The 25720-nt window shown below is 28.1% G+C and overlaps 1 protein-coding gene across 1 annotated transcript; it reads right to left on the bottom strand.

Moving 5' to 3' along the window:
- Nucleotides 1–384: 384 nt before the first annotated feature.
- Nucleotides 385–2670, bottom strand: LOC111295245 (nascent polypeptide-associated complex subunit beta-like). The gene is made up of 6 exons (XM_022888650.2): nt 2533–2670; nt 1626–1693; nt 1171–1319; nt 1025–1081; nt 806–844; nt 385–708 (listed from the first exon to the last, which is right to left on the bottom strand). Exons 2-6 carry the CDS (start codon nt 1691–1693, stop codon nt 539–541), a joined length of 483 nt encoding a protein of 160 aa, XP_022744385.1. The 5' UTR covers nt 2533–2670; the 3' UTR covers nt 385–538.
- Nucleotides 2671–25720: the final 23050 nt, after the last annotated feature.

Consider the following 25720-nt stretch of genomic DNA (forward strand, 5'->3'; position numbering starts at 1 on the left):
AGTAGCAGTGTTTCTGCTATATTGGGATAACAAAAATCGATACTTACCCCAGAAAAAAATAGAAGATTTCTAGTGAGTTATATGATAACCTAATCCATTTTATGGCGAAAGAAAAAGCCAAATCCACTTATATAACCCACTACAGCAAACCAAGTCATCAAAGTCAGTGCCGTGCCCTGCCCTTTGAACATTGAGGATGATCATTAGCATAGAATAAGAATGACCCCCTACCGCCAGAAGCTCACATGTCTAGTTTTTATACCAGAAGGAAAGATTTACTGCATAGATTGGGTGTTTCATGACCATCTATCGGTCTTTGGGGAGGAAGCATCTGCTGGCCAACGAATCGCCACTCTATTGGTACCAAGTCAGCAATACAAGGAATTCTAGAAATAAAAGACTCAGCTCTGAACTGAAAGGTTAAAGATTACAAGCATCAACAAGAACAAAACAGTAATAGGAAAAAGCAAAAAAAAAAAAAAAAGTAATTCATCAAAAACATATAAAATAACACAAAACAAAAATCTCTCTGAAAACACTATTTATCAGCTTGGCCTTCTGCTGCAGCTTCAAAAGTCTCACCAGCCACAAGTTCTGGTACATCATCATCATCCTCTTCCTGAGTGGCAGTTGCATCGACGCCCATAGTCGGTGTCTGCCTCTGGAATTGCTCTGCCAATTTCCTCAAGTTGTCCAAGTTATCTGGCCCTAAAAATTTTAGAGTAAGGGTCAAAAGTTTATTTCCATTTGCAATCCAGAAAAAAAAAAACAAAAAAGGGAACTAAACAGAGCCAAGATTACATACCCAATTGGTTGATGATTCCGGGAAGAATATCCTGCAATTCTGGAATAGGGGAAAAAAACATGTCAGAATAACAATGCTAAAAAGCTAAGGAAAAGTGCAGTGGCAGAGAAAAACCCCTAATTTTTTATGCCTTTGGAGTTAATAATAGCAATTTTTCAAAGGGTAAATAGCAATAAGATTTAATCAACTTCAGAGGCTTTAAAGTTAAGAGAGGTTTACTCTTTGTCTGAGGGGAACCGCTAACAACCCAGGTGTTGGCAGCAATAGAAGCTTGAACTGACATATAGACCATCACACATTAGTTTATCATGCAAAACAAACATTTGAATATATTACGTGGTCCACTTCAAGTAAGCAATATCTACCTTTTGGATTATTAAACTGGATAACAACATCATCCTTGAAAATGTTGACTTCCTCGATTGCAGGAATAGCATTCACTCCTAGTCTCTTGAGGGTGCTCTGTAGCCTTTTGTCATCAGTGGTAGTTGTCTTGTGGACAGCCTTCTTCTTTCTGTTAACATAGGTTAAAATAACAAGAAAATGATTAATATGAAAACTATACAGAGACATCAAGATTCAAGCACTTATCCAAATGGCCTACACTTCAGATAAATTGAAGGTATGGATGACTATGAGGAAATATAAAACATTCCACTTGAAATGTTAGCTAATCAAACATTGCGCAGCATGCAAAAACTTGATTCAAGAGCCTCTCCTAAATAACTGAACAACACTTACCTCCACACTTTTGGAGATAATCCACCAATAAACTTCATATAGCTAGCATATCTAAGGAAATTCCAAACCATGAACATACCTTCTCATGCTACCCTTTCCGCCAGTGCGGACTGCACCAGCCATCTTCATGAGCCTCTCAACATTCATCTGTCCAAAGAAGTAAAGAGCAAGTCGGTAAACAAGAATATTACATCAAGTGAGACCTACGATATTCAAACACAATCAAAACATCGAAAGACTTGAGGTAAGAGGCTTATCATAAACGATAAGGCAAAAATAAAATAAAACAAACTACAAATGAAGCATAAGAAACACTCGTGCAGTCAGAATATACAATAGTCATGGAAATCTCAGAAAATATATCATTTAACCATAAATTTGTGTAGCCACTAAAATTGCAGCAATTCGATTAAAATAAGAAAAACAAATTATGAGAAGCAAATGAACTTCTAAAGCACACCTTATCAAACCACCGTTCTCAACCCTAATAAAAATTAAAAAAAAAAAGATTGAAACCAAAATTCTAAAAGGGGAAAAGACTCTCCAGTCACTACCTTATCCTTTTTCAAGCCTGTAATTATATGATAAGCAAAAAGAGAAACCAAGGGAAAATGAAAGAGCAAGCAATGGTGAAAAATAAAAACAGAGAATGCACAATCACAAGTGATAAAAAAAAAACTTGAGAATAAAATACAAAAACACTAAAATGTTAATTGCCCTAATTTACTCAATCGTATTATGTGGCAAGCAAAAAGCATAAGCTAAGCTTGCACAGAATGCATGAAAAGCATAATCAAGGGCTGAGTTAAGCCTTGAAAGAAACATCAACCAGACCATAAGCATGTTTTCACTTAAAAATTTCCAAAAAAATATGAATAAGATCTAAAGACAAAAGAATCATCGATGCAAATAAAACTGACAGAAACAGAAGAGAGGAATAACTTCTTTTGTGGAATGTAAAAGAAACTGCGAATTAAGTATTCAACCTTTATCTGTATGAGAATGGATGCCGCTATTGCAAGGAAACGATAAAAATGAGGGTTTTTTAGAACCCAGAGAGCAAGCTACGGTGTTTATGATGTTAGGGTTTTTATCCCCACCCTTGGATTTTTAGGATTTTGATCCGACGGCTCCAGCGCAACTCAAGCCACCTGGCAAATGTTTGTCTTCGCAACAATATACATGCTTCGTCACTTTACTTTCCTTCCCTGTATTACTAGTCTTATGCATTGCACGTCATTCTACACACAGGGTGAAATAATAAATAATTTATTATTAGAATAGTTTAAAAAAATTCAAAATAACAATTATTTAAATAAATATGAAATAAAAAATGAATTATTATATTTGACCAACAATAAGTTTAAAACTATTTAAATCCATCATCTATTTTTAAGAAAAATTTAAACATTAAAATGTCCTTAATATATATTTTTTATTTTATTATGTGACTTTTGAATTTTTTTAACTAAATTGATATATAATTAACTGGTGATGCCAACTCAATCAAACATCTTATTTATATAAATTATTACCTTTGAGTTAATCCATTCATGAGCTTAGAGAAAACTTTTAATATAATATCTAAATCAATATATAATGTAATAATTGTATTTTAATTCAATGCAATAATCTATTTCAACCATTGTGTTAATAAATTTTTCTGACATGAATGACAATCAATCACAATTTGACAAATAGCATTGCAAAGCTAATGCATCAAAAAAGCATAATTTCAAATTGATGATACGAATTACATGCGGCACACAAATAGTACATGAGTGCTACTTTTTAAACCACATATGGCTATCAAGTAATATAGTAATAAATGAGTATAATTTTCTCAAAAATTATGTAATGAGCACTTAGAAATCAAATATCAAAATTAAGTTTTTTGGCCTTATATTTAGATAATTCAAAAGTTGAATAGAGTGGTTGAAATAAAATTAAAAGCTATATAAGATTGTATGAGAAAAAGTGTAGGCCAGATGGGTAAGCAAATGATAAGAGTGAAGCCAATTAAATACCAAAAGCCAAATAAATGAGTTGACCTTAAGAAACATAAAATCGAATGTAATGATGTTATAGAGATTGATTGAAATACTGCACAATATGATTACTTGCTAGCACTTGGTGTGACTGAATATAAAAAAAAAAATTGAAAAGCAAGTTTATAACAAATGTAAATGAAATGGTAAGCAAGAAAATTGAAAGCTTTAAAAGAACTTGAAAATGAACTTGAGCAATTGCATGAAGGTAAAAGGAAAGTGCTTTAAAATAACTTGAAAATAACTTGTATTAAAAATGAGAAAACTTGAAAACAAAGGGATTTGGCTAGTCTGGCACCCTAGCCAAACTTGACAAAGAAAATACAAAAGAAATTTGTTTAAACCAAAACTAGAAGAGAAGAAAAGAATATAGAAAACATGATGGTTTACTAGTGAGCGAAAAAGGTTTATTTATGGTACAAAGTCATGGGTAGGGAATGAACCTTGGCAATTTAATTCTACTTAAAACTCATTTGAATTCAAAAAGTGTTATTGTTTAGCTAAGATTGAAATGTTGACTAAGAAAAAGGATTGTTGAGGTGGAGTTTATGTGGCCGAAAGGCAAGCTTGGATTGGTCAACTTGTACCATCCTTGCTTAGGTGCCTATGCCATTTCAATCCTGTTTGACTTTTGAATAGAGGTATATTCGACTACTTTGAGTTTTTTTTTTATGATCTTGCTTAATCTTTTTCATTTGAGCTCAAACTCTTTTGAAAATTGAAAAATTCCTCATATATCACTCATATTTGACTTGGCCAAATATCATGCATAGCTTAAGGTTTATTGGGTCAGCATTACATGTAGATTTGGATCACTTCAAGGCTTGTCACCTTTGCACAATTTTGGATTTGCTTCTTTTGCATGTATGGTTGAATGTGCCTAGGTTTTTGGGAGTATGGATAGTCAGGTGGATATATGAAATTCCTTAGGCTTCGGTCGAATGCTAGTCTACCACCTTTGTATGGACTTTTGAATTTCATGTGAACCATGCAGAACATGCAAACTTTTAAGCCTTTTTAGTCCAATTTCAGCTAGAATGCCCAAAATTTTCATGTATACCTAAAAAACAAAAAATTAAGCACATTAAGGAAAAATGATAAAAATTCATCAAACATCACAAAATTTTCACAATTTAAGGTAAAGTTGACCTATGGAAAGCCCTAATTTTTATAATCATCACACCCCTACTCTAAGCTTTTTGCTTGTTCTCAAGCAAACAATCTCAAATTAATCATGTTGACAACCAAAATATATGGATTCCAAGTCAAAGTTTCATTAGTTCTCAATCATGCACTATGGTATAATTAGTGGATATTTATGAACATAGATAGACCAAAAAATTTATTCAAGAGTAAAATCCCAATTTTTTGCAACTTTCATATGCGTGTTTTTAATCTATCTCTAATCTATGTATACAATCTAAGAAAAAAAAAATACAAAATATGCCATTACATATCAATTAAAAGTTAGAGCATACTTTATAAGTTTATTTTCCTAATTTCCTCTCCACTAATATAGACTTACATACTTAACTCAAAATCAATAGGTTTTTATTTGATTATGATGTCAAGCTTGGGTTAAGGGTATGATGGAAAACATTTAGGTTTGAAATTTACTTATGCTTTACTTTTGGATTTTTCATGGGCTAGACAACTTTTTGAGACTATTCAAGGCTTAAGGCACCTTTTTTATTTGGAGTTTTTTTTTTTCAAAGCCATTTATGGTTTTTGTTTTTGCAACTCCTTACCTCCCAAATATATATATATATATATATATATATAATTCTCTTACTTTTGTCTTTAGCATCCATAAGCATGTAGAGTTAGGTGAGAAAAAGATAAAAAAAATCAATAAAGGCTTAGGTTTAATTAATGTGGTTAATTAAACAATAAAAAGGATGATGAATTCTCAAAACAAGGTGACTAAAGATAATTCATATATGGATCACCTTGAAAAGCTGAAACTATCCAAAGATGGTCTAAATCATTTTTTAAATCAAGTACAATCTTGGATTTTGCCTCGAGGGATGAATAGGCAAATTCTAAAGTAACATTCATGCCTTAAATTTTTATCAACTTTATACTCATAAAGAATAATACATGTCAAAGTTTTAGGCTAAAGTGCACACAATGTGGAAAATAACAAGCAAAAGAAAAGCATATTCAAGATATCATTTTTTGCTTTCACTTCATTCATACTTGTCTAATAATCATACTTAAGTCAATCATGATCATCTTATGAAAAGTTGACTAAGAAAGCATTATAATGATTGTAGGCACATCAATTTGATTTGAAAATAGGTTTTCGAAGATAAAAATTTTGAAAATTTTTTGAAAGATTTTTACACTAGAAAGATCCCTCATCTACACTTGAATTACACATTAAAGTAAGTATTAAGGGAAAAATGGATACTTCTTTATTTTTTATCTTTGAGGCCAAACTATTAGGCTCTTCTAGCTCATTTGAGTCTTTTTTATTCCTACTAAAACAAAAATAATAAACTTAAAACATACATGTCTTAAAATATAAAAGAAAAAAAAAACTGTAAAACTTGGGTTGCCTCTTAAGCAACGTTAGTTTTGGTCAAGTTTGACCATACCTAAAGTCTAAAAACTAACATTTCTTTTTCAACAATGTTTTCCTTTTTTGTTTCATTTTAGCTAGTATAATATAGGTTACATGTGTTTTTAGGATTGGACTTTTGGGCTTATCTTTTCCTATTTGGTCTTAGTATGGATCCCTATAGATTGGTTTTTCCTTCTTTTCTTCTTTAGGTGAGACCTTACTTGAATATCATCATTTTCCCTAAAAATTCATTGTCATTCAATTTTAAAGTTGATTCTTTTATCTTTAAACTTTAAGGTGACTTAATAATCATAAACATTAATTAAAACTTTAGAGGTTGTGAGGAAAGATCTTCCTAAAAAAAATAAGGTTTCTTTATCTACCATATCTAACACTACAAAATCTATAGGAAAAACATATTTACCCATTTTTACCAAAATATTTTCTATGATTCCATGTGGTTGTTTGGTGGATTTATCTACAAATTGAATGCTAAAGGTTTGGGGTTTTAGTTCACTAGATCCAAGCTATATAAAAACATTTATAAGCATTAAATTGATGCCAGATCTTAAATCACACAATGGTTCTTCAAGAAATAATGGGCCAATTGAAAAAAGAATACAAAACTTTCTAGACCATCTAACTTATTAGGCAAAATTCCTTAAAATGTTGGGCTACACTTGTCAGTAAGTACAATTATTTTCAACTCCTTAAGTAACTTCCTCAATTTGGGCTTTGGTGAAGCTTGAGTTACTTCAAATGTTCTCTTCAAAATGGACACCTTAGGAGTGAGTTTCATTCTCTTCACTTTTTTTCCTTCTTCTTAGCTATTTATACTTGGAACAAAACTTTTTAGAAATTCTCTTCCTACTTAAAGTAAATCTCATCTTTAACCTTAACTTTTTCTTTCTTTCTTTCTTTTTTAGGCTTTTTTTTAGGGTCTTCTTTAGGATATTCTTGTCTTTCATTTTATACTTTAATGTATTTCTTTAGAGTTTTCACGAAACTTGGCCAGTTAACCACCATAAGCATATCCGTTATGCCATTATTATCTGAAATGTAGATTTTTCCTCCCTATATGAAAGGGTGGCGTTGCACACTTTTTTACCTTACTGCCTGAGGTTGGATTCAATGTTACTAGGTAAAAATCCTATTGGGCAATTAACTAAGGCATTAGCTAGCTAGCCCATTTAGACATTTATGTTTTTTTGTAGATGTAGCCTCGTTTTAGAATGTGGTGGTTTGGTTTTGGAGTAGTTAGGAAAATATTTCTTCCAAGTTTGGCTTTTTTTCTTGTGATGGAGTTTAGTATTGTGACTATTGTTGTTGGCGAAAATTTGAGGTTTATGGTTGGTTGGTGTTTAAGGCATTGTTTTGGTGGTTATTCCAAAAGAAGTTTAAGTTACTTTTCTAACCAGTGTTACATGTGTTGCTATAGGGATTGTATGGTTGCTTACTGAATGGTTTTGGTTCTAGATTGGTATCAATTAGTTGACTGGGATCTTTCACAAATATCATAGGTTAGAGAAAACATTCGATGGCTTGGACTGGGACTATGGCAGATTGGGTGCCTAATGCTTTAACCTTTTTGGTTAAGGCAACTAGTTGAGAGGTAATGGAAGTTATGGTTTTAGCTTATATACCCAATTGCATTTTTGTTGATATTCCTTTCAGCATCCCACTAGTAATTATTAGATGCCATCTCCTTTATTAGATTGTAAACATCCTTAATAAACCTATTCATCAAGGCACCTCTAACAGTTGAGTCTATGCTATTATAGTTAGTGGCATTAAACCATTGAAGAAGATTTGCACTTATAGCCATTTTGGTAAGCCATGATGTGGACACTTTTTTAACAACTCCTTATATCTCTTCTATAAGTTATAAAGTGTTACATTCCTCAAACTATTAGAATATGGTAATCTTATTCCTCAACCTTGCTATCTTGGCTGGTGGGAAAAACTTGGTAAGAACTTTTGCATTAAATCATCCTAAGTTGTAATTAAGCCAAATGAAAGTGAAAATAGCTAACTTTTTACTTTGTCCTTGAGAGAAAAAAGAAAAAGTCTTAGTCTTATTGCATCATAAAAAACACCATTATATTTAAAAGTGCCACAAATTTAAAAAAAAATTGGAAAGATGAAGGTTAGGTAATCATTTAGTAAACCACCAAACTACATTGATGTTTGAACCTTTTGGATTAATGATGGTTTTATCTCAAAGTTGTTAGTTTGGATTGCCGACCTCTTTATGGATGGTTGGAATCCTTCAGGATTTGGAACAATATAGTCCCTTAATATTCTTCAATCTTCTCCAAGGTTTGCCATTAAGATTAAATTTTTTGATTATTCTTTTTTTAGTTTTCTTAGTATTCTTTCAATCTCTTAATCAAATGGAGCTAAATCAACATTTTTAGACATGTGCATGCAAATAAAATATCAAAATTGATAATAACAGAAAATAAAATCTAAATTACAAAGAAAAAGAGTTGGTATTGATATTGGTTGTCTTACACTGAAATAATCCTCAGTAATAACACCAAAAATTTGATCGCTACCTTTTAAGCCTACAAGTGCACGGATCACTATCAAGTAATACAGTGATGAATAAGTGTCGTTCTCTTGAGAATTATGTAATGGACATTTAGAAATCAAGTTGGCCTTATAGTCAAACAATTCAAAAGTTGGGTGGAAAGTGGTTGAAACAAAACTAAAATCTATCTAAGATCATATGGGAATGAAGGGTAGGCCAAATGGGTATGCCAATGGCAAGAGTGAAGCCAACTAAATAACAAGGGTTGAATAAGCTAGCTAAATTTAAGAAAAATAAAATAGAATGTAATGATGCTATAGAGGCCAATTTGAAGTCAATTGGGATGCATTTTTGTGCTAAAATCACTATTTGGTCGAACCTAGTGTAAACTTTGTTCAATTGCCACTTTTGGGAGAATTTTTTTTTTTCATTATTTCCTTTGTATATATTAAACATAAGTGAATTTTAATTCAAGCTTTATTTTTTATATTTTTCTTTTTTAAATATCTTTTTTATCTCATTTAAATGTTTGTCACCTTTGTAGTGAAATTGCATGAGCTAATTATGAGGAAAAGCAATTGCATCAATTTTCAAAGCAATAATTGAGCTGAAAGTTTCTAGATTTTTACATGGATGAATTTGCAATTAAAAGGCATCTCTTTGGTTGGAATTTGAAGAAGAAATTAAGCTACAATTGGTGTCTAAATTTGAAGACAGGGAACACTCCTAGCAGTTAGATGCAAGTAGCATGATCAAAGGGGGATTTGGCATCTAATTTGAATCAAAGAGGAAGGCCAATAGACAGCTGCTTAGTTGGCATTTTGGAGGCTCTTTATTGGTCATAATTTTAACTTTTGAAAATTAGTGGATCAAAGAAGGAAAACTTGAAGAGAAGTGAAGTGAAAAAAAGCAAATTAGAAAGCTTATGAAGCAAGCTTTGATGACATGAAAATATCTAGCTTATGCAGCATCCTAGCTGGCTTTTTCCTATAATTTGATTGGTTAAAACACATCAACCTTGGCCATAAATAGGTCTAGTAACCAGCTAAGGAGAGGGGTTTTTTTTTTTTTTAACATTTCTTGAAATTTACATTTCTTATTCATTTTCTCTTTAGCAATTTCCTTCTTATTCTTTTAGTGGGTTATTTGGGAGAAAATCCTTTAAATTTTCTTGCACAATTTACTTTTTTTATATTAAAATTTCTTGCACTTAACTTTCTTGCAATGAAATTTAATTTTCTTTAAGTTTCCTTGCACATTTACATGTTTTTTCTTTACTTTCTTAGTTGTTTGGTTATTTCAATTCTTACACTACTTTCGATTTTCAACTCAAATCTCTATGATTTTCTAAAACATAATAAACAATTGTTTACCTTTGGAAAGAAAAAGGGAAAAAGCTATTTCCAATGTTCTTTAATTTCAAAAAAAAAATTATGAATCATGTAAAAAAGTAAAAAAGCAAACAAATAGAGAAAGCCAACTATCGGAATCAAAGGTTAGAGCATCGTATTACGAATGCAATGCTTTAACCTCTGAGCTAAACAGGCTTAAATAATAGAAATTTTGTATCCATAAGAATTCAGCAAACTACTACGATGTTATCCATTAACTATCTATTAGTTATTCATAATTACTATGAATTATTAATATGAATTATAGAATAGAATTTAGAAAAAAAACTGGAATTTCTAATTTTAAATGCCATATTTAATATAACATATTTAATATAATAATTCTAGATTCAATCTAATATTGATAGAATATAAAAATTAAGAATAGAATAATATAATTCTATGTTATCTATTAAAAAAAAAGAAATTAATTTATTTTAATTATTTAATTATATTTAATTATATTTTAATCATATTAAAAATGATATTTTAATTTAATCATATTACAATTTAATAATAGTAAATTATAATAATATTATTATAATTATAAAAATAAATTATAAAAATATTTATAGTTATTTATTATTTATCTCTATATTATATATTTTATTTTAATTTCTATTTATTCTATTATATGTTATCTTGATTCTATTAGTCTATTATATTTAGTATTAGCTATATGTATATATATATATATATATATATATATATGTTAGTATAATATTAGTATACCAAGTATAATATTACTATATATTTTAAATATTTTTAGAATTTTTAATATATTTTTAGTATATTTTACATTTAAATTATATATTTATAATTTTTTATTTTTATATAGATATAATTTAATAGATATATTTAATTTTAATATAGATAGATAGATTTAATATAAATTTAATTTATTTATATTTAGTTTAGAATTCTAAATAGAATCTAATACTTAGATAATTAGAGTGAAAATCTTTTTATGCATTATATATATTTATATATTATCATTGTATAAATGATACGTTATAAGTCTAAATAATTAAAATGAAACTTTGTTTTTTAGACTAATTAATTTGAAGTATCTTCAAAGTTGAAATACAAATGAATGGATTAATTAATTCTAGCTATTATGCTATTATACTAGAAAATAAATAATTAATAATGAATAAATTTAATTTTCATTTTTATTTCATTAGTCATCTTATTATGGTTATATAGGATAGTCTAATAAAAGGATAAGAACAAAAATGAAATTAAAGAAAAAAGAAAAGATACACCCATATAAAAGAAATCTAGATCATAATGAAAGAGTTATTTCTTTTGTTTTCATTCATAAAGGCGGAAGCCAAGACAAAAAAAGAAAATCGACCATTCGAGTAAATTGTCTAAGAAAATTAAGAATAAGGAGGCATATATATGTTATGAAACATCTATATTTAATTGCAAATACAAAAACAATAAAATATTTTTTGATTGGATCAAATAAATATAGGCTTCCAATAGGGACGAAAGAAGATAAACAAACAAGAAATAAAATAGGTAAAGACCTTTTGATATAAGAATCAATATCTATATCTATTAAATTAAATACTAAATTCAACGGTTTTGCAAAGTCTCAATTCATTGCACTTTAATTCTAAAAATTTTTAATTTCAAATTCAATATGTATTTTTTTTTTAAATCTTGGAAGTTTTAGCTGGGAAGCTGGTAGCAAAGGTAGCAACAAGTGGTGACAACACTTGTGGAGTCTTTTCTCTTAACTAGGTGATTAGTCCATTCTCTCATTGATTTGATCTTGTTCATTTACTTGTTTATTTGTTTACTTTCAATTCCTTGAACTTAAATTGATGTTTTTACTTGTTGTTTGGCTTAATTTACTTTCGATTGCCATTTGCAGCACTTTTTTTTATTAAAGATTATTGAGCTTGTTAATGCATTGATTTAGTTGATTTCTTTACTTGTATTTACAGTTCATGTTGATTTAAGTTTCCTTTGCTTAGTTCAAGTTCATTTAATTTTAAGAAATGTAGACTATGTTTTAAGTTCAAGAAAATTTAAATTTCAACGCATAGATCTAGTTATGGTTTCATGCACTTTACATTTTCTTACGTTTACTTTCAAGCATTTTCAATTTCTTGCATTTAAATTCATGCTAATCTACCATTTTAAAAGTTCATTTGCATTTAAACACTTGCATTAGATTAGATCCATTTACTTTTCAAATTATATTTACATTTTGGTGCATTAGTTGCTAATTTTGGTTCTTACACTACAGGTGCTTAAGTTTTTAGTGACATTTTTTTTCAACGTTTAACGGCATTTATAAACGTCACTAAAAGACTTGTGGTATTAGCAAAAATTACCATTAAGAGTATCGACGATACACGAGTTAGGGAAAATAGTGATTTTTTTTTATAAAACGTCGCTATTTTAGCGGTATTTATATATGAAAAATGCTACTAATTTAGTGATGTTTGTATAAAAAATGCATCTAATATGATGACATTTATATGATAAGAGGCCGCTAAATTAGCGACATTTGTTAGGAAAAATGCCACTAATTTGTATAAAAAAACATCGCTAATTAAGTGGCATTTTTTTTATAAGAATGCCACTACTTTCAGTGACATTTTATGGTAAAAACGCCACTAAATTTAAAATGTAGCGACATTCTTGAATCAAACGTTGTTAAATTAAGAAATTTACTTTTTTTTTAAAAAAAATTCTTTTAATATTTATTATTTTCATTAACAAGAAATGTTAAAAAAAATAAAAACGAACTAAAATTCAAAAACTGAAATTAATAAATACTTAATTCATGTTTAAATAGGCATGTAATTAACACAAAGTTTAATAATTAGTATAATAACATTCATATTTTTTTAATACATTAACCAAAAAATTTAAAATATATGAAATTAATAACTATATAGATTTGAAAGACTGTCATTTAATGAAGAAATTTTTTCACCTTAGTCATTGGCGTGCTCAAAAACCTACTGAATAATATCATATAAGTTTTAACACTTAATAATAAGCTTTTTTATATTAAAAAATATAAATATTTGCTAAATATAATACCTAAGTTGGTGGACCACCAGGATTAGTTCCTGAAAATTATTGTTGCACAAAATTCATAAGATGATCGAATTGATCATGCAACTGTTAAAATTTTACACACTTTTGCTTCATTCTAACATGTTCTTCTTCAATTTTGGCATGCTCTTGTTCTCTTTTTGCTTCCATTTGTTGGAAACATTATTGCATAGTTTGTTACTCTTCTCTCAATATAAAAATATCTCTCAAAGACTGACTTGCTAAGAATGTAAATTTTTTAGAGCTACATCCATAATAGGTAGATGATGTTGGACCCAATCCAAGGCTTCAGACTCGTCTATGCCTTTTTTTTCCAACAATTTTCTATGAAAATCCAAAATTTCAATTCTTGTATGTTGATAGAACTATCAAATGCTACTTTAATCTCAGCAGTCATTTTCTCTTTCGCTTTCTCCTGTAAATTAATCATATAAACTATTAAGTTTAATAATTAATTCATAATATGTTAAAAAGAGTAAATATTTACTTTCTATTAAAATAGATGGTACAAATTACCATAATTTGTTGTGTTTCGACATTCAGGTATGATCCATTTTTTTTTATGTGTGCTAAGCAAAAAAGTTTTACACATCTAATTTTACCACCCATCTCAATCTCCTATACAAAAATATATGTTATTGTTAAATACATATCAACTACAACTTATTCATGTATATCAAGCCTGTCAATCAAGTTCAAAATTTTGAATAAGTTTAATATCATGTATTTAATCTATCTAAATTGTTAAAATAGAAATATAACCGTAAAATTATATTTTGGCCCTTTAATAACACAATAGTCTTAAATAGACGTAAATAATTAAAGCATTTTGGCCTTTCACACATATAGATCATGGAAACCAAATTCAATTATTTGGATAAGTTTAATATCATGGATTGAAGCCATCCAAACTGTTAAAATCCATCTAAAAGTTTAATTTGTATTTTTACCTTTAAAAGGCAAAAATAATCTCAAATAGATGTAAACGAAAACTTTTTCAGACATATCAACCGTAGAAACCAAGTTCAATCATTCAAATAAGTTTAATATCATATATTGAAGCTATCCAAATTGTTAAAATAGAACAATAACAACAATTTTGTATTTTTACCTATTAACAACATAAAAAGTCCTAAATAGACATAAACAATAACTTTTTTATACATATCAACTATAGCAACTAAGTTCAATACTTTGGATAAGTTTAATATCATGTATTGAAACTATCAAAACTATTAAAACAAAATAATAACTGTTAATTTGCATTTTTACCTTTTAACAGCATAAAAAGTTCATTCAATTATAATAAGTTTAAAATCATAAACTTACTATTTCTTTTTGCTTTCTTGCAAAAATTTTTGATCCACTTGTGTAGTCATATTTCTATTGCTTTTTGCTACCAATCCCAATCTATTCTCTTTTTTATTATAAAAATAATTACGTATATGGTAGAAATACAAATATTACTAACTTAAAGCATAAAACACTTTTATTATTTCATTCTAATATACAAAGTTATAAATTAGTACCTCTCATTTTCTTGAGAACTAAAATTTAACTAATTGTTCATATTACCACCTAATTACATTATGGGGTAGATTTTTCATTGTGGCCTCTACAGTAGTATTTCGTTCGAAATACTTATTCTTAAAATTATGCTTATAGTCTTTCCATTTCTTTCCCAATGACTTAAGCATAAATGAAGTTGGTATTTCAAGTACAAATCTTTATCGTAATAATACAATAAGAAAAGTTTGAATAAGTAAATGAAATGTAAAATAATTATATTTTTATATGTAATTAATTATACTAATACCTCACTAAAGTTTAAAGCATTGGCCTTAACTTTTGCTGAAATTTTATGCCATGTTTCATAATGAATAGGTAATTTTATTCCATTACGAGCAAGCATGCCTAGAAATCCAGTCAACAGTTGAGCCTCTTCACTAATTAGTTGCCTATATGAGTTTGCAGACACTACAATACACTCGTTCAAAGGTAGTGCAAATAATTTCTTCAAAGTTGTCTGGCCTCTGGTTCTTCATTGACCATTGTTATCAACAGTAAAAAATAAAAAATCAATTTGTAAAATGCTAATAGTTTAATCATTATAATCGAATTCTAAATATGGGGTATACATTCAAATTTAAAGCAGAATCAATTGACGGGATATTATATAAACCTAAACCTCCCGTATTGCTAGATCTAATAACAGTTAAAGGGTTAGAAGTGACTGGGTTAGAACCGACAATATGTTTATTCCCCTCCAAAGGATTCAGTTCATAGCCAATATCAACAGGTGTCACAAACGATTTTGAACTAATATTTCTGCTATGTATTCCTTTCAATCTACTTCTCCGTATTGTAGCTTACCTACATTATTAAAGTGAATATATAAAAGATATTAGTTTAGAACATATATAAGGACATTGAGAAGTTAAGAAATAATAGCCTATGATATATAAAGAACATATCAATTTAATTAAATCAAAAGATAATGTATGATTTATAATACAATAAATATACAATAGTGAATGTGACATTAATTACATACAAGCATTTAGTACATTATGTCTTAAACACTCAAATTACAAATTATAGATGATCTATCCTGGTTCGTAAATGTCTTCACTAACATATTTATAGACCCATTAAGCAAAGGTACTGGAGATATTTTCATACAAGTTTTGTTCAGCAAAAGGATAACATTCAGTTTCATGTTCAACATCATCTATGGTATCTAACTCCATATTAAATAAGTCCCTAGGTGTGTTTCAAAGAACAACAAACCAACCCAATTCTTTGGGGTCTTTAAAATAAAAAACTTATTTAACTTGAGATGAAAAAATATAAGGTTTATCGATGAGCTATTATCCAGTGTGAATTAATCGAGAAAAATTCACAAATGTAAATCTAAATTGATCTTTTTTAATATCCTCCGTACTATTCATATCAATCCAATCACACCAAGATAAGACAACTTTCCACTTGCTATAATAATCCAACTCAATGATGTCATTAATCATGCTATAATAGTCAACATTTTCTTCTAAAGGATTTGTATCCCTAGAACTAGCATAGCCAGTAGTTGATAAAGTAATAACAACTCCTAAATTTTATGTACTTCTAAATCTCTCATGGGATTTAGTGTGAAATCTAAATCCATTGATGATAAAACCTTTGTATCATTTTACAATCTTGTTCAGACCTTGTGAAAGACACTTCACCTATTCACTAACAAGCCTTCCACTCTAAACCAATAAAGGTGAAATAAATAAATATATATGTTATTAATGTTAGTTATGCTGTAAGCATTTTATGTAGTTTCTCATAATGAAAAGTATGGCATTACTTATAGTTGCTCCTAACCATTCAAAAAATTCTTCGGTGAACAACTTATCAAGCTCTTAAGGGTTTGATCATCGATAATGTACATGAGCTCTCAAATTATTTCTATATTTACTACAAAGCATCATGATAAAGTATTAACAATAACAAAAAATACAACAAATTATGCTTAATGGAATGAATTATTTTCTTGCAAAAAAACTTACATACGAAACAATTCAATTGAGTCATGATGAAAAAGAATATATCGATGTGCTTGTACCTAAGATTTATCAACTAACTCTACCATTTTAGCTTTACCTATTGGTTGTCTAAAACTTTCAAAAAGATAACTATAGGCAAAGTTAGTATGCTGCATACCAACATTTCACGATGGTTTATTAAATCTCGTTTTAACATCTTCTAAATAATGAGAACAAAATGTTATACACTCTTCTGCTAAATATCCTTTAGCAATAAAACCTTTCAAATAGCATTTGTTGCTACAATAAGACTTTAACTTCTCTAAAAACCTATCACATAAAATATTAGTCATATATCTTTTTAACTAGAATGGTATGATCAACAATAACAACCTAATTAAGCTATTAACAAATAATAAATTTTGATAGGATACATCCATCGATAATAAATCGACCCATCGACTTTTGCTTTATATGAAAGGTGGATAACCAAATGCATTATAATAGTGAAGAAGTTTGAAAGAAAAATCTTCTCTAAATGGCATAAAGTAATCGCGACTCGATCTTCAAGTTTATCAACCTCCTCTACATTTAGATATTTTTACATAGAGCTTTAAATATGTTACTCAATTCAATTACCATAAAAGTGACTTGCTTTAACATTGATTAACGTAAAACAATGAAAAGTAAGTCTTACATCAAAATATGATAATCATGTGACTTCAATGAAGAAAGTTTTTATTCCTTTAGATTCACACATCTTGATATATTTGATGCACAATCATATGAAACTTTGACATTTTTCAAAACCTTGCCAAACGCATCTTTTTCAACTTGAAAAATTCCTAAAACAAGCAAGAGGCAATCGATATTTGCCATTAGGAAGCAATTTCGGATGAAGGTTATGGTGAATCCCCATATCAACTAGGTCAAGCTGACTCTTTAAGTTATCATTTGATCTTTTATTCACATTGAAAATTATCCTAATAAAATTTTTGTAAACATTCTTCTCTATGTGCATCAAATCAAGGTTATGACGTAATAAATTATATTTTCAATAAGACAACTAAGAAAAAAAATTTTTTTTTTTCATAACTCAGACTCATTGGGGTCATTTTCTTCATCGTCTTCCTTATCACTTTGAACATCAAGATCACTAACTTGAGTATCAGTATACTAACTTATGTAATATGAGACCAGACACCTTCAAAGATGTCCTTCACTCTTTTTCTTGATAGAGTCATTTTTTCATAAGTGAAATTGATATCTTTTAACTTTGACAAGATATTAGACCCACTAATTAGTAAAAGTAATTTTTTTAACTCTTTAGTTCCATCAAAGAGATATTTTAAGAATCTAAATTGATAATTATCATCTAACCATTGACGATGTGCCATATAATAGAACTTCTTACTATTAGGTAACTACTTCGAACATGTCTGCACAGCACAACATGAACATGCATAACAATCTTTTATACTTTAACCAGATAAATTCGTATAAGCAAGAAAATCATTGATAGTCTATAATAAAGCAACACGTATATTGAAGTTCTCTTTTTTTGATGCATCATAGGTCTCAACTCTTTCTCATAATTGCTTTAACTCTTTAATAAAAGGTTATAATTAGATATCTATATCATTTTTCAAACTTTTTTTCTCGAGAATTATCATAGACAAGATACATGACTGTTGTTTCATGGCAATCCATGATGATAAATTATACGAAATCAATATAACTAGTCAAGTACTATAAAAAGAACTCATCATTTTAAATGGGTTAAATCCATTAGATGCTAGTCCAAGCATAACATTTTAAAAATTAGATACAAAGTTTGAAAACCTAAAATAAAATGATTTTTATGCCAAAAAATCTATAGAATGCCTTAATGATCCATCATTCGTCTGCTTCTCATGATGCCACCTCATTGAATCTGTAATTTTGGAAGACATGAAGAGTCATTGAAATCTTATATTAATGAAAAATAACGTAAAACCTTAACAAGCTTCTTTTTGACATAGACCTCATATCACCATCCTCATTCAACCTTTCATTGGGGTTTTTAACCATCCAACGAGAAAAATCACACAAATGACAAGATTCTTGATTTTTTTTATTACTCTAATACAACATGCAATCATTGGGACAACTATGAATTTTCTTATATCCAAGATCCAAATCCTTGATCATCTTCTTTGATTCCTTACAAGATTCAAAGATTTTTGCAAAAAAAAATATTTCTTTCATAAACTCTAATAATAAAGTCAGAGAGTTTTTTGTCCATCTACATAAGCATTTTAAGTAAAAAAGATAAACATAAAAAGATAACCTTGAATGCTTCAATCCCTCATAAAGTTCTTTATTTATATCCTTAAGCAATCTGTAAAACTTTGATATTTCTCTTCTAGGCTGTTGGTAACCTACACCTATCCAATATTCACCAAATTCATTCATTTCAACATTGGACTAATTAAATCCATTATTTTAGTGAGACAAATTACGAAAATATTGGTTATAAATATTAAAAGCATCTCGTAATATGCCGTTAATGTCATCTGCTATAAAAGGATCATGTTGGTGTTGGAGAGCCTTTGAAGTTGAAAGACTCTAGTAGAACACTTTGACAGTACTGACTTTTCATGAAAATATCAGTTAACATATCCGGAGATAAATTCAATACAAAGTAAATATTCAAAAATAACTTTACACATTTGTCAATTGATATTAGTACACTTCACATATGGGCATGATATCATATTATCTTTAATTGTATTCTCAAATGCAAAATTAAAAGAATTTTTCACTCAATCTCTGTACTCTTGACTTTTGCATCTAACTCTTATCTATTTAGTACTTGCTACATTATCAGACTAAATTTATATAAATAATTTATATGAAAACAAACATGTAAAATACTTAAGTTTACACGTTTTAAACAAAAAATAATAATAATACCAGTATTTACAGAAAACCAAAACTCCTTATTGTGATGTAATTTCTCAGCTACCTGATATAAAGCATTTAAAACTCTGCTACAAACCTAAACATTACCCTAGAGTATTTACAGCTATGGTTGAAATAAGATAAAATTGGTTCAGAGAAAACCCAGAAAAAAAAAATGAAAGGGAAAGGGAAGTGGATGATGGGTTTCAAATGGGTATTTGAGGAAGGTGGGTTCTGGAGAAAATTTTTAAATGAAAAAGAATATCGCAAATTGCAAAAGCTGAAAGAATAATAGAATGAAGTAAAAGCTAAAGTAAATAACTAAGGAATAGTCGAAAGAGAGTTCTAAAAGACAAAGCTCAAATACTAAAAGTTGAAGAAAAGGAAAAGTAAATTGTAGTTGGTCTGGAAAGAGAAATAGTAGATTAATGAAAATAAAGCTTGAAGTTGGTGATTGGATACACTAAGTTTAAGGATAATTTTATTGGAGTTTGTAAGGCACACATGCATACATATGATAAATAGAGGTGTTTTCAACAAACAAACGCCTTCAATAATCCTCGTAATATTTTTAGATCGAATTATTGAAGGCATTTTCTAAGAAAAATACCTTTAATAATTTTTTATAAAAAAATTTTTGGGATTATTAAAAGTGTCTTTTATTAAAAATGCCTTTAATAATCTATTATTGAAGGTGTTTTGGTTGAAAAATACCATAACTTATTTTTTATTACTAAAGGATATTTTCTATCAAAAATGCCTTTAACACTCATCATAAATTTTGACTATGAGATTATTATAGGCATTTTTTACTATAAACACCTTCATTAATTACCTTAAATTTTTAATAGCTTATTTATTGAATGCATTTTTTGCATAATACACCTTCAATTATTCCTTTAAATTTTAATGAGATGATTTTTTTAAGGTATTTCTAACTAAAAATACCTTCAATAATCTTATTTTTAAAATTATTGGAGGTATTTTTTATAATACGCCTTTAATAATTCTTATAATGTTTGTGGACAGAATTATTGAAGATATTTTGGGCATAAAATGTCTCTAATAAACAAAGTATTGAAAAAATAGATTGAATTATTGAAGACATTTTCTAAAAAAAAAAAACACCTTCAATAAATGCCTTTTAAAAATTATTTGAGATTATTAAAGGCATCTTTTAGTAAAAAATGTCTTTAATAATCTCGTAGTAAAATTTTAAAGATATTATTGAAGGCATTTTTGTTATAATATATCTTCAATAATCTCCTTCATTTTTATCTGAGAAATATCAGTGAAAGTAATTTTCTATCAAAAATGTCTTTAATAATTCACTTCAATTTTTTAAAGGAATTTATTAAAGGTATTTTTTGCATAATACACATTCAATAATCCATTTAAATTTTAATGAGGAGAATTTTTAAGGTATTTTTAACTAAAAATGCCTTCAATAATCTCATCTTCAAAATTTTTAAAGGAAATTATCAGAGGCGTTTTTTATAAAACACCCTTAATAATCCTCGTAATGTTTTTTGCAGGATTATTAAATGTATTTTTGGCATAAAATGCCTCTAATAAATAAGGTATTGAAAAAATGGATTGGATTATTGAAGGCATTTTTTTAAAAAAATAACTTTAATAAATTCTTTTTAAAATATTTTTGAGATTATTAAATGCGTCTTTTAGTAAAAAAAATGCTTTCAATTATCTCATAGTAAAATTTTAATGTGATTATTGAAGGCATTTTTGGCTATAAATACCTTTACTAATTCTCTCAAATTGTTTGAAGAAATTTATTGAAGGCATTTTTTTGCATAATACGCCTTCAATAATTTTTTCTATTTTTATTAGAGGAATATCATTGAAAGTAATTTTCTACTAAAAATGCTTTTAATAATTCATTTCAATTTTTTTAAAAGAATTTATTGAAGGTATTTTTTACATCATACGCCTTCAATAATTTTTGTGCAGAATTATTGAAGGTGTTTTCTAAAAAAAATACCTTTAATAATTTCTTTTTAAAAATTTTTAGGTTTATTAAAGGCGTCTTTTCGACAAATATCTTCAATAAGCTCGTAGTCAAATTTTAAGGGGTTTATTAAAGCCATTTTTGCCAAAAAAATACCTTTACTTATAATTTTTATATTCATTCTCCTGTCTTAAACTTTAGAATCACAAACTGCTAGTACAGAGAACAATTAAAAGCTGTATTAATCAACTAAACCAAATCTCATAAACATTTTTAGTTTGACTAGGCATTTCTTTATCTTTATCATCACCACTGACCTTTAACAACTCAACGTCACGCACCTTTCTGTTTACCAGTATATCTTTATTTTTTTGTTTATTGTATTATTTAAATTATTCAATAAAGGTATTTTTTTCGATTTCTTACTATTTACATATGCATAAATATTTTTATTAATTTCACTGTAACCTTAGTCGTCCAAGCACTTTTCATTGCATGTATGGTGTTTATGTGTAGTTTTGTTTAAATATTATAGTTTGCTGAATGGTATTATATGATATTGTTATACTAAATGGTATTATTTGATATTGGTTTGCTAAATGATTTGCTAAATGGTTTACTGAATGGTGTTTCTGAACACATTGCTGATTGTTTTGCTGAATGGTGATTTTATACATAGTATGATATTAATTATATTTTATTACATACAATGTTAAATTTAAACAGTCATTTGGTGTATTTTGTATAATTATGATCGAAATCCCATGTATTATGGACTCCGAATAACATAATTCTCCTTCTACTAAATATGCACAAGACACATCTGTAGGCCAAAACAGAAAAGAAAGGAGACAAAATAAATTAATTAAAGTGATTGACACAAAAATTCATGTAGACTTCAATCAAAGTAGGCAGCCTATGTTTGATGAAGCTGCCAAGTTGGTTACTCATATTGGTGTCGTCATTCGTAGTAGCATTTCAATTACGTACTCCAATTGGCAATGAGTTCTTGATGATTTAAAGGATGGTATATGGTAGTCAGTTGTGGTATGCTTATTCAACTATTTCATAAAATTTGTTAAATGATCATTTCATTGAAATTCAATGTGTACATACTAATTGTGTTAAATTATTTAGGAACAGTTTGACGTCCCAATTGATTGTAAAAAGCTTGTGTTGCAGTATACTGAGAAAGTATTTAGAGACTTTAAAAATAGATTGACAACCCAATATATTTTATCGCTCGCTGATCAAGATGATGTATTGGCTATTCCACCTACATCATATGCAGATGTTATAAGTGTTAAAGATTAAAAAAAATTTGTTTAAAATCGACTATTAAAAGATTTCTCAGTACGCAAACCCATTACTAAAAAAATTATTTATAAGATTTTATACAATATTTTTGATATTTTCATATGTGATTGATGTAATTTTTTTTTTTTGTAGAAAATAAAAGAAAATCAAAGAAAACCAAAGGAACATTTTGGCCAAACAAATATATCACCATTGGACAATGAGAAAGGGATATACAAATGTAAAGTATCAGCTTGTAAGTATTTACCCACTTGTTTTATACTCATAAATGAATATTTATGAACATTCATTTCATTTATTCTGATTCTTATATTGTGGTAATTTATTAGGAATCAGTGCGCTATGGCACTGAAGTTTCTAGATAGGATGTTTGGAAACAAAGACATCTGCAGAAAGATAGATTTTTTATAGATAAAACAATCAAAAAATTGACTAAAAAGATTATACGTATAACTGCTTGTTTAATATCATGTATGATTGGCATTGTAGTTGTATGCATGACTCTATACTAGCTTATATAGATTTATTGTTATAGCCCATCTTATTATTGTTTTTTAGGATGATTATGCTGCTAAAGTTAAATCTAATGAACTGGCAACCTAGTATGGTAAAGATCCATTGTCTTTAGCATTAGAAGATAAAGAATGGTTTAGTCAAGTTCGTAGAGTTGGTAAATTTATGTTCCCATCAAAGTTTTTTAGTAAATAACCCAAAACCCCTCGAATGACAGATACATAATATAAAGCAATCATTAAGTAACAACAGCAATGAATTGATGACTAGGAGCAATACCTCAATGAGCAACAATAAAAACTCGCTGCTTTGGAGGTTATGTTGGCAGTAATGTAGCATAGCATGCCTATAAGTTAGTTGAATAGCATCATCCACCTAGGATAAGTTTCCATTGCAAGTCAAGCAGGGAACCTAACCTTCGTTACGAGCCATGAAGTATGATTTTGTTTATAAGTTTAATACTAACTTGTTTATTATATTTATTGATTTAGTTCTTATATTTCATTATATGTTATAGCAGAATGTTGGGACTCGGAGTATGACCCTTGCTCAGGCTACCATGGATGAGTTATCTAATTATTCACTCAATCATTTATCCAAAAGAAACTGCATAACCATTGAGTCTGAGAAAGGGTTATTTGATAAGCCATCATTTTCTTATATCGGTGTGGATGAGGTTAAAGAATTTTGTGAACTAGATGAAATATCAGCTGTTGATATTGTTGCTTATATGTGGTTAGCTTATAAATACAAATATGTAAACTTAATATGTATTAATTTATATTATGGTGTATTACTAACTAATATTGTTGGTTGTTATTATGTAGCTTTCTATATAGAGAGGTCAATGCGAGACAAACTACCCACAGATTTAGATTCATTGACCCCAACTTTATTAGTGAACAAAGTGACACAATCATTTTTTCTGCTAATCATGTGATTGAATTCATGAAAAAATTGATTGATTATTATTTGTTCCCGTATAATGCACAGTAAGTTATATTCATATAAATAATTATTTCAACCTTACCTGAATTTGATATGATGCCTAATCTGAGTATATCATTCTTATTATTTTACAGTCATCATTGGTAGCTTATTGTGATTGATACCAATTCTTTAACGTCATACTTATTTAATTCAGCTCAACCAACGGCGATGCCTATCCCTGAAATTAAAACTTTTATAAAAAGGTATTACATGTTATTATATTATATATCTTATATTTCTTCATAAGTAATTTTATTTATGTATTAAGTAATTTTTTTTCTTTTCAATGTAAGGTAATATCTTCATTTGATAAGAAGGCAAAGAAAAAATGGGTGTCATTGCTGATAAATGTGAAATTTATTCTTTTATGCTGAGTTTGTATAGATAAATATTTTTTAAACCTACTAAATTTAATTTTCAGGTATCTCGTCAGCCTAGATATACTGAATGTGGATATTATGTACTTCATTTTATGCAGACGATAGTTTTATATAATTTTTTTCTTTTCAATTTAAGGTAATATTGCATTTGATAAGAAGACAAAGAAAAAACGGGTGTCATTACTGATAAATGTGAAATTTATTCTTTTATGTTGAGTTTGTGTAGATAAATATTTCCTAAACCTACTAAATTTAATTTTCAGGTACCTCGTTAGCCATGATATACTGAATGTGGATATTATATCTTTTGTTTTATACAGAAGATAGTTTTATATGATTTGATGACCACATCATTCAAGGTTAGTATAAATTTCATAAAGTCGTTATATCTTAAAAAAAAGTTAAATTATGTTTTTGTTTATTAACATTTACTTCTGATTTTTTTTTTAGTGAAAGAGTAAAGAAAGCTTCACGGTAGAGGAACTTGATGAATTTCGTAAAGAGTGGTGTGAGTATGTATTATCATTTATCGATAAACCTTAATGTTGGATATTGTTGGGTGAATGTAAATATATGAGGATCATTTGTTATAATGTTTTTAACATGCCATGTTGAATGGATAATTTAAGTTTGTAGATTGGGGTATTGGTTTAATATTATTGGTATATATTTATTTTATACAAATACACATATATTGAGTATAATTATTTGAGAAAAGTATATTAATATGGCAATATTATCAATTTTAAATTCAGATGTGTGATCAATTTATTGAAATACAATAATGTTTACAATGTAAATTTCAAAATGTAATTCGTAGTATCACATATATAAACCAAATATTTTTTGAGCATAAATCTACAACTGACTTCAAGTATTTTCTGGGTATTAACCTACAACTGACTTTACATAT

Source organism: Durio zibethinus, chromosome 14, assembly GCF_047325235.1.
Source record: "Durio zibethinus cultivar Kanyao isolate XHJ-2024 chromosome 14, ASM4732523v1, whole genome shotgun sequence".
NCBI lineage: Eukaryota > Viridiplantae > Streptophyta > Magnoliopsida > Malvales > Malvaceae > Durio > Durio zibethinus.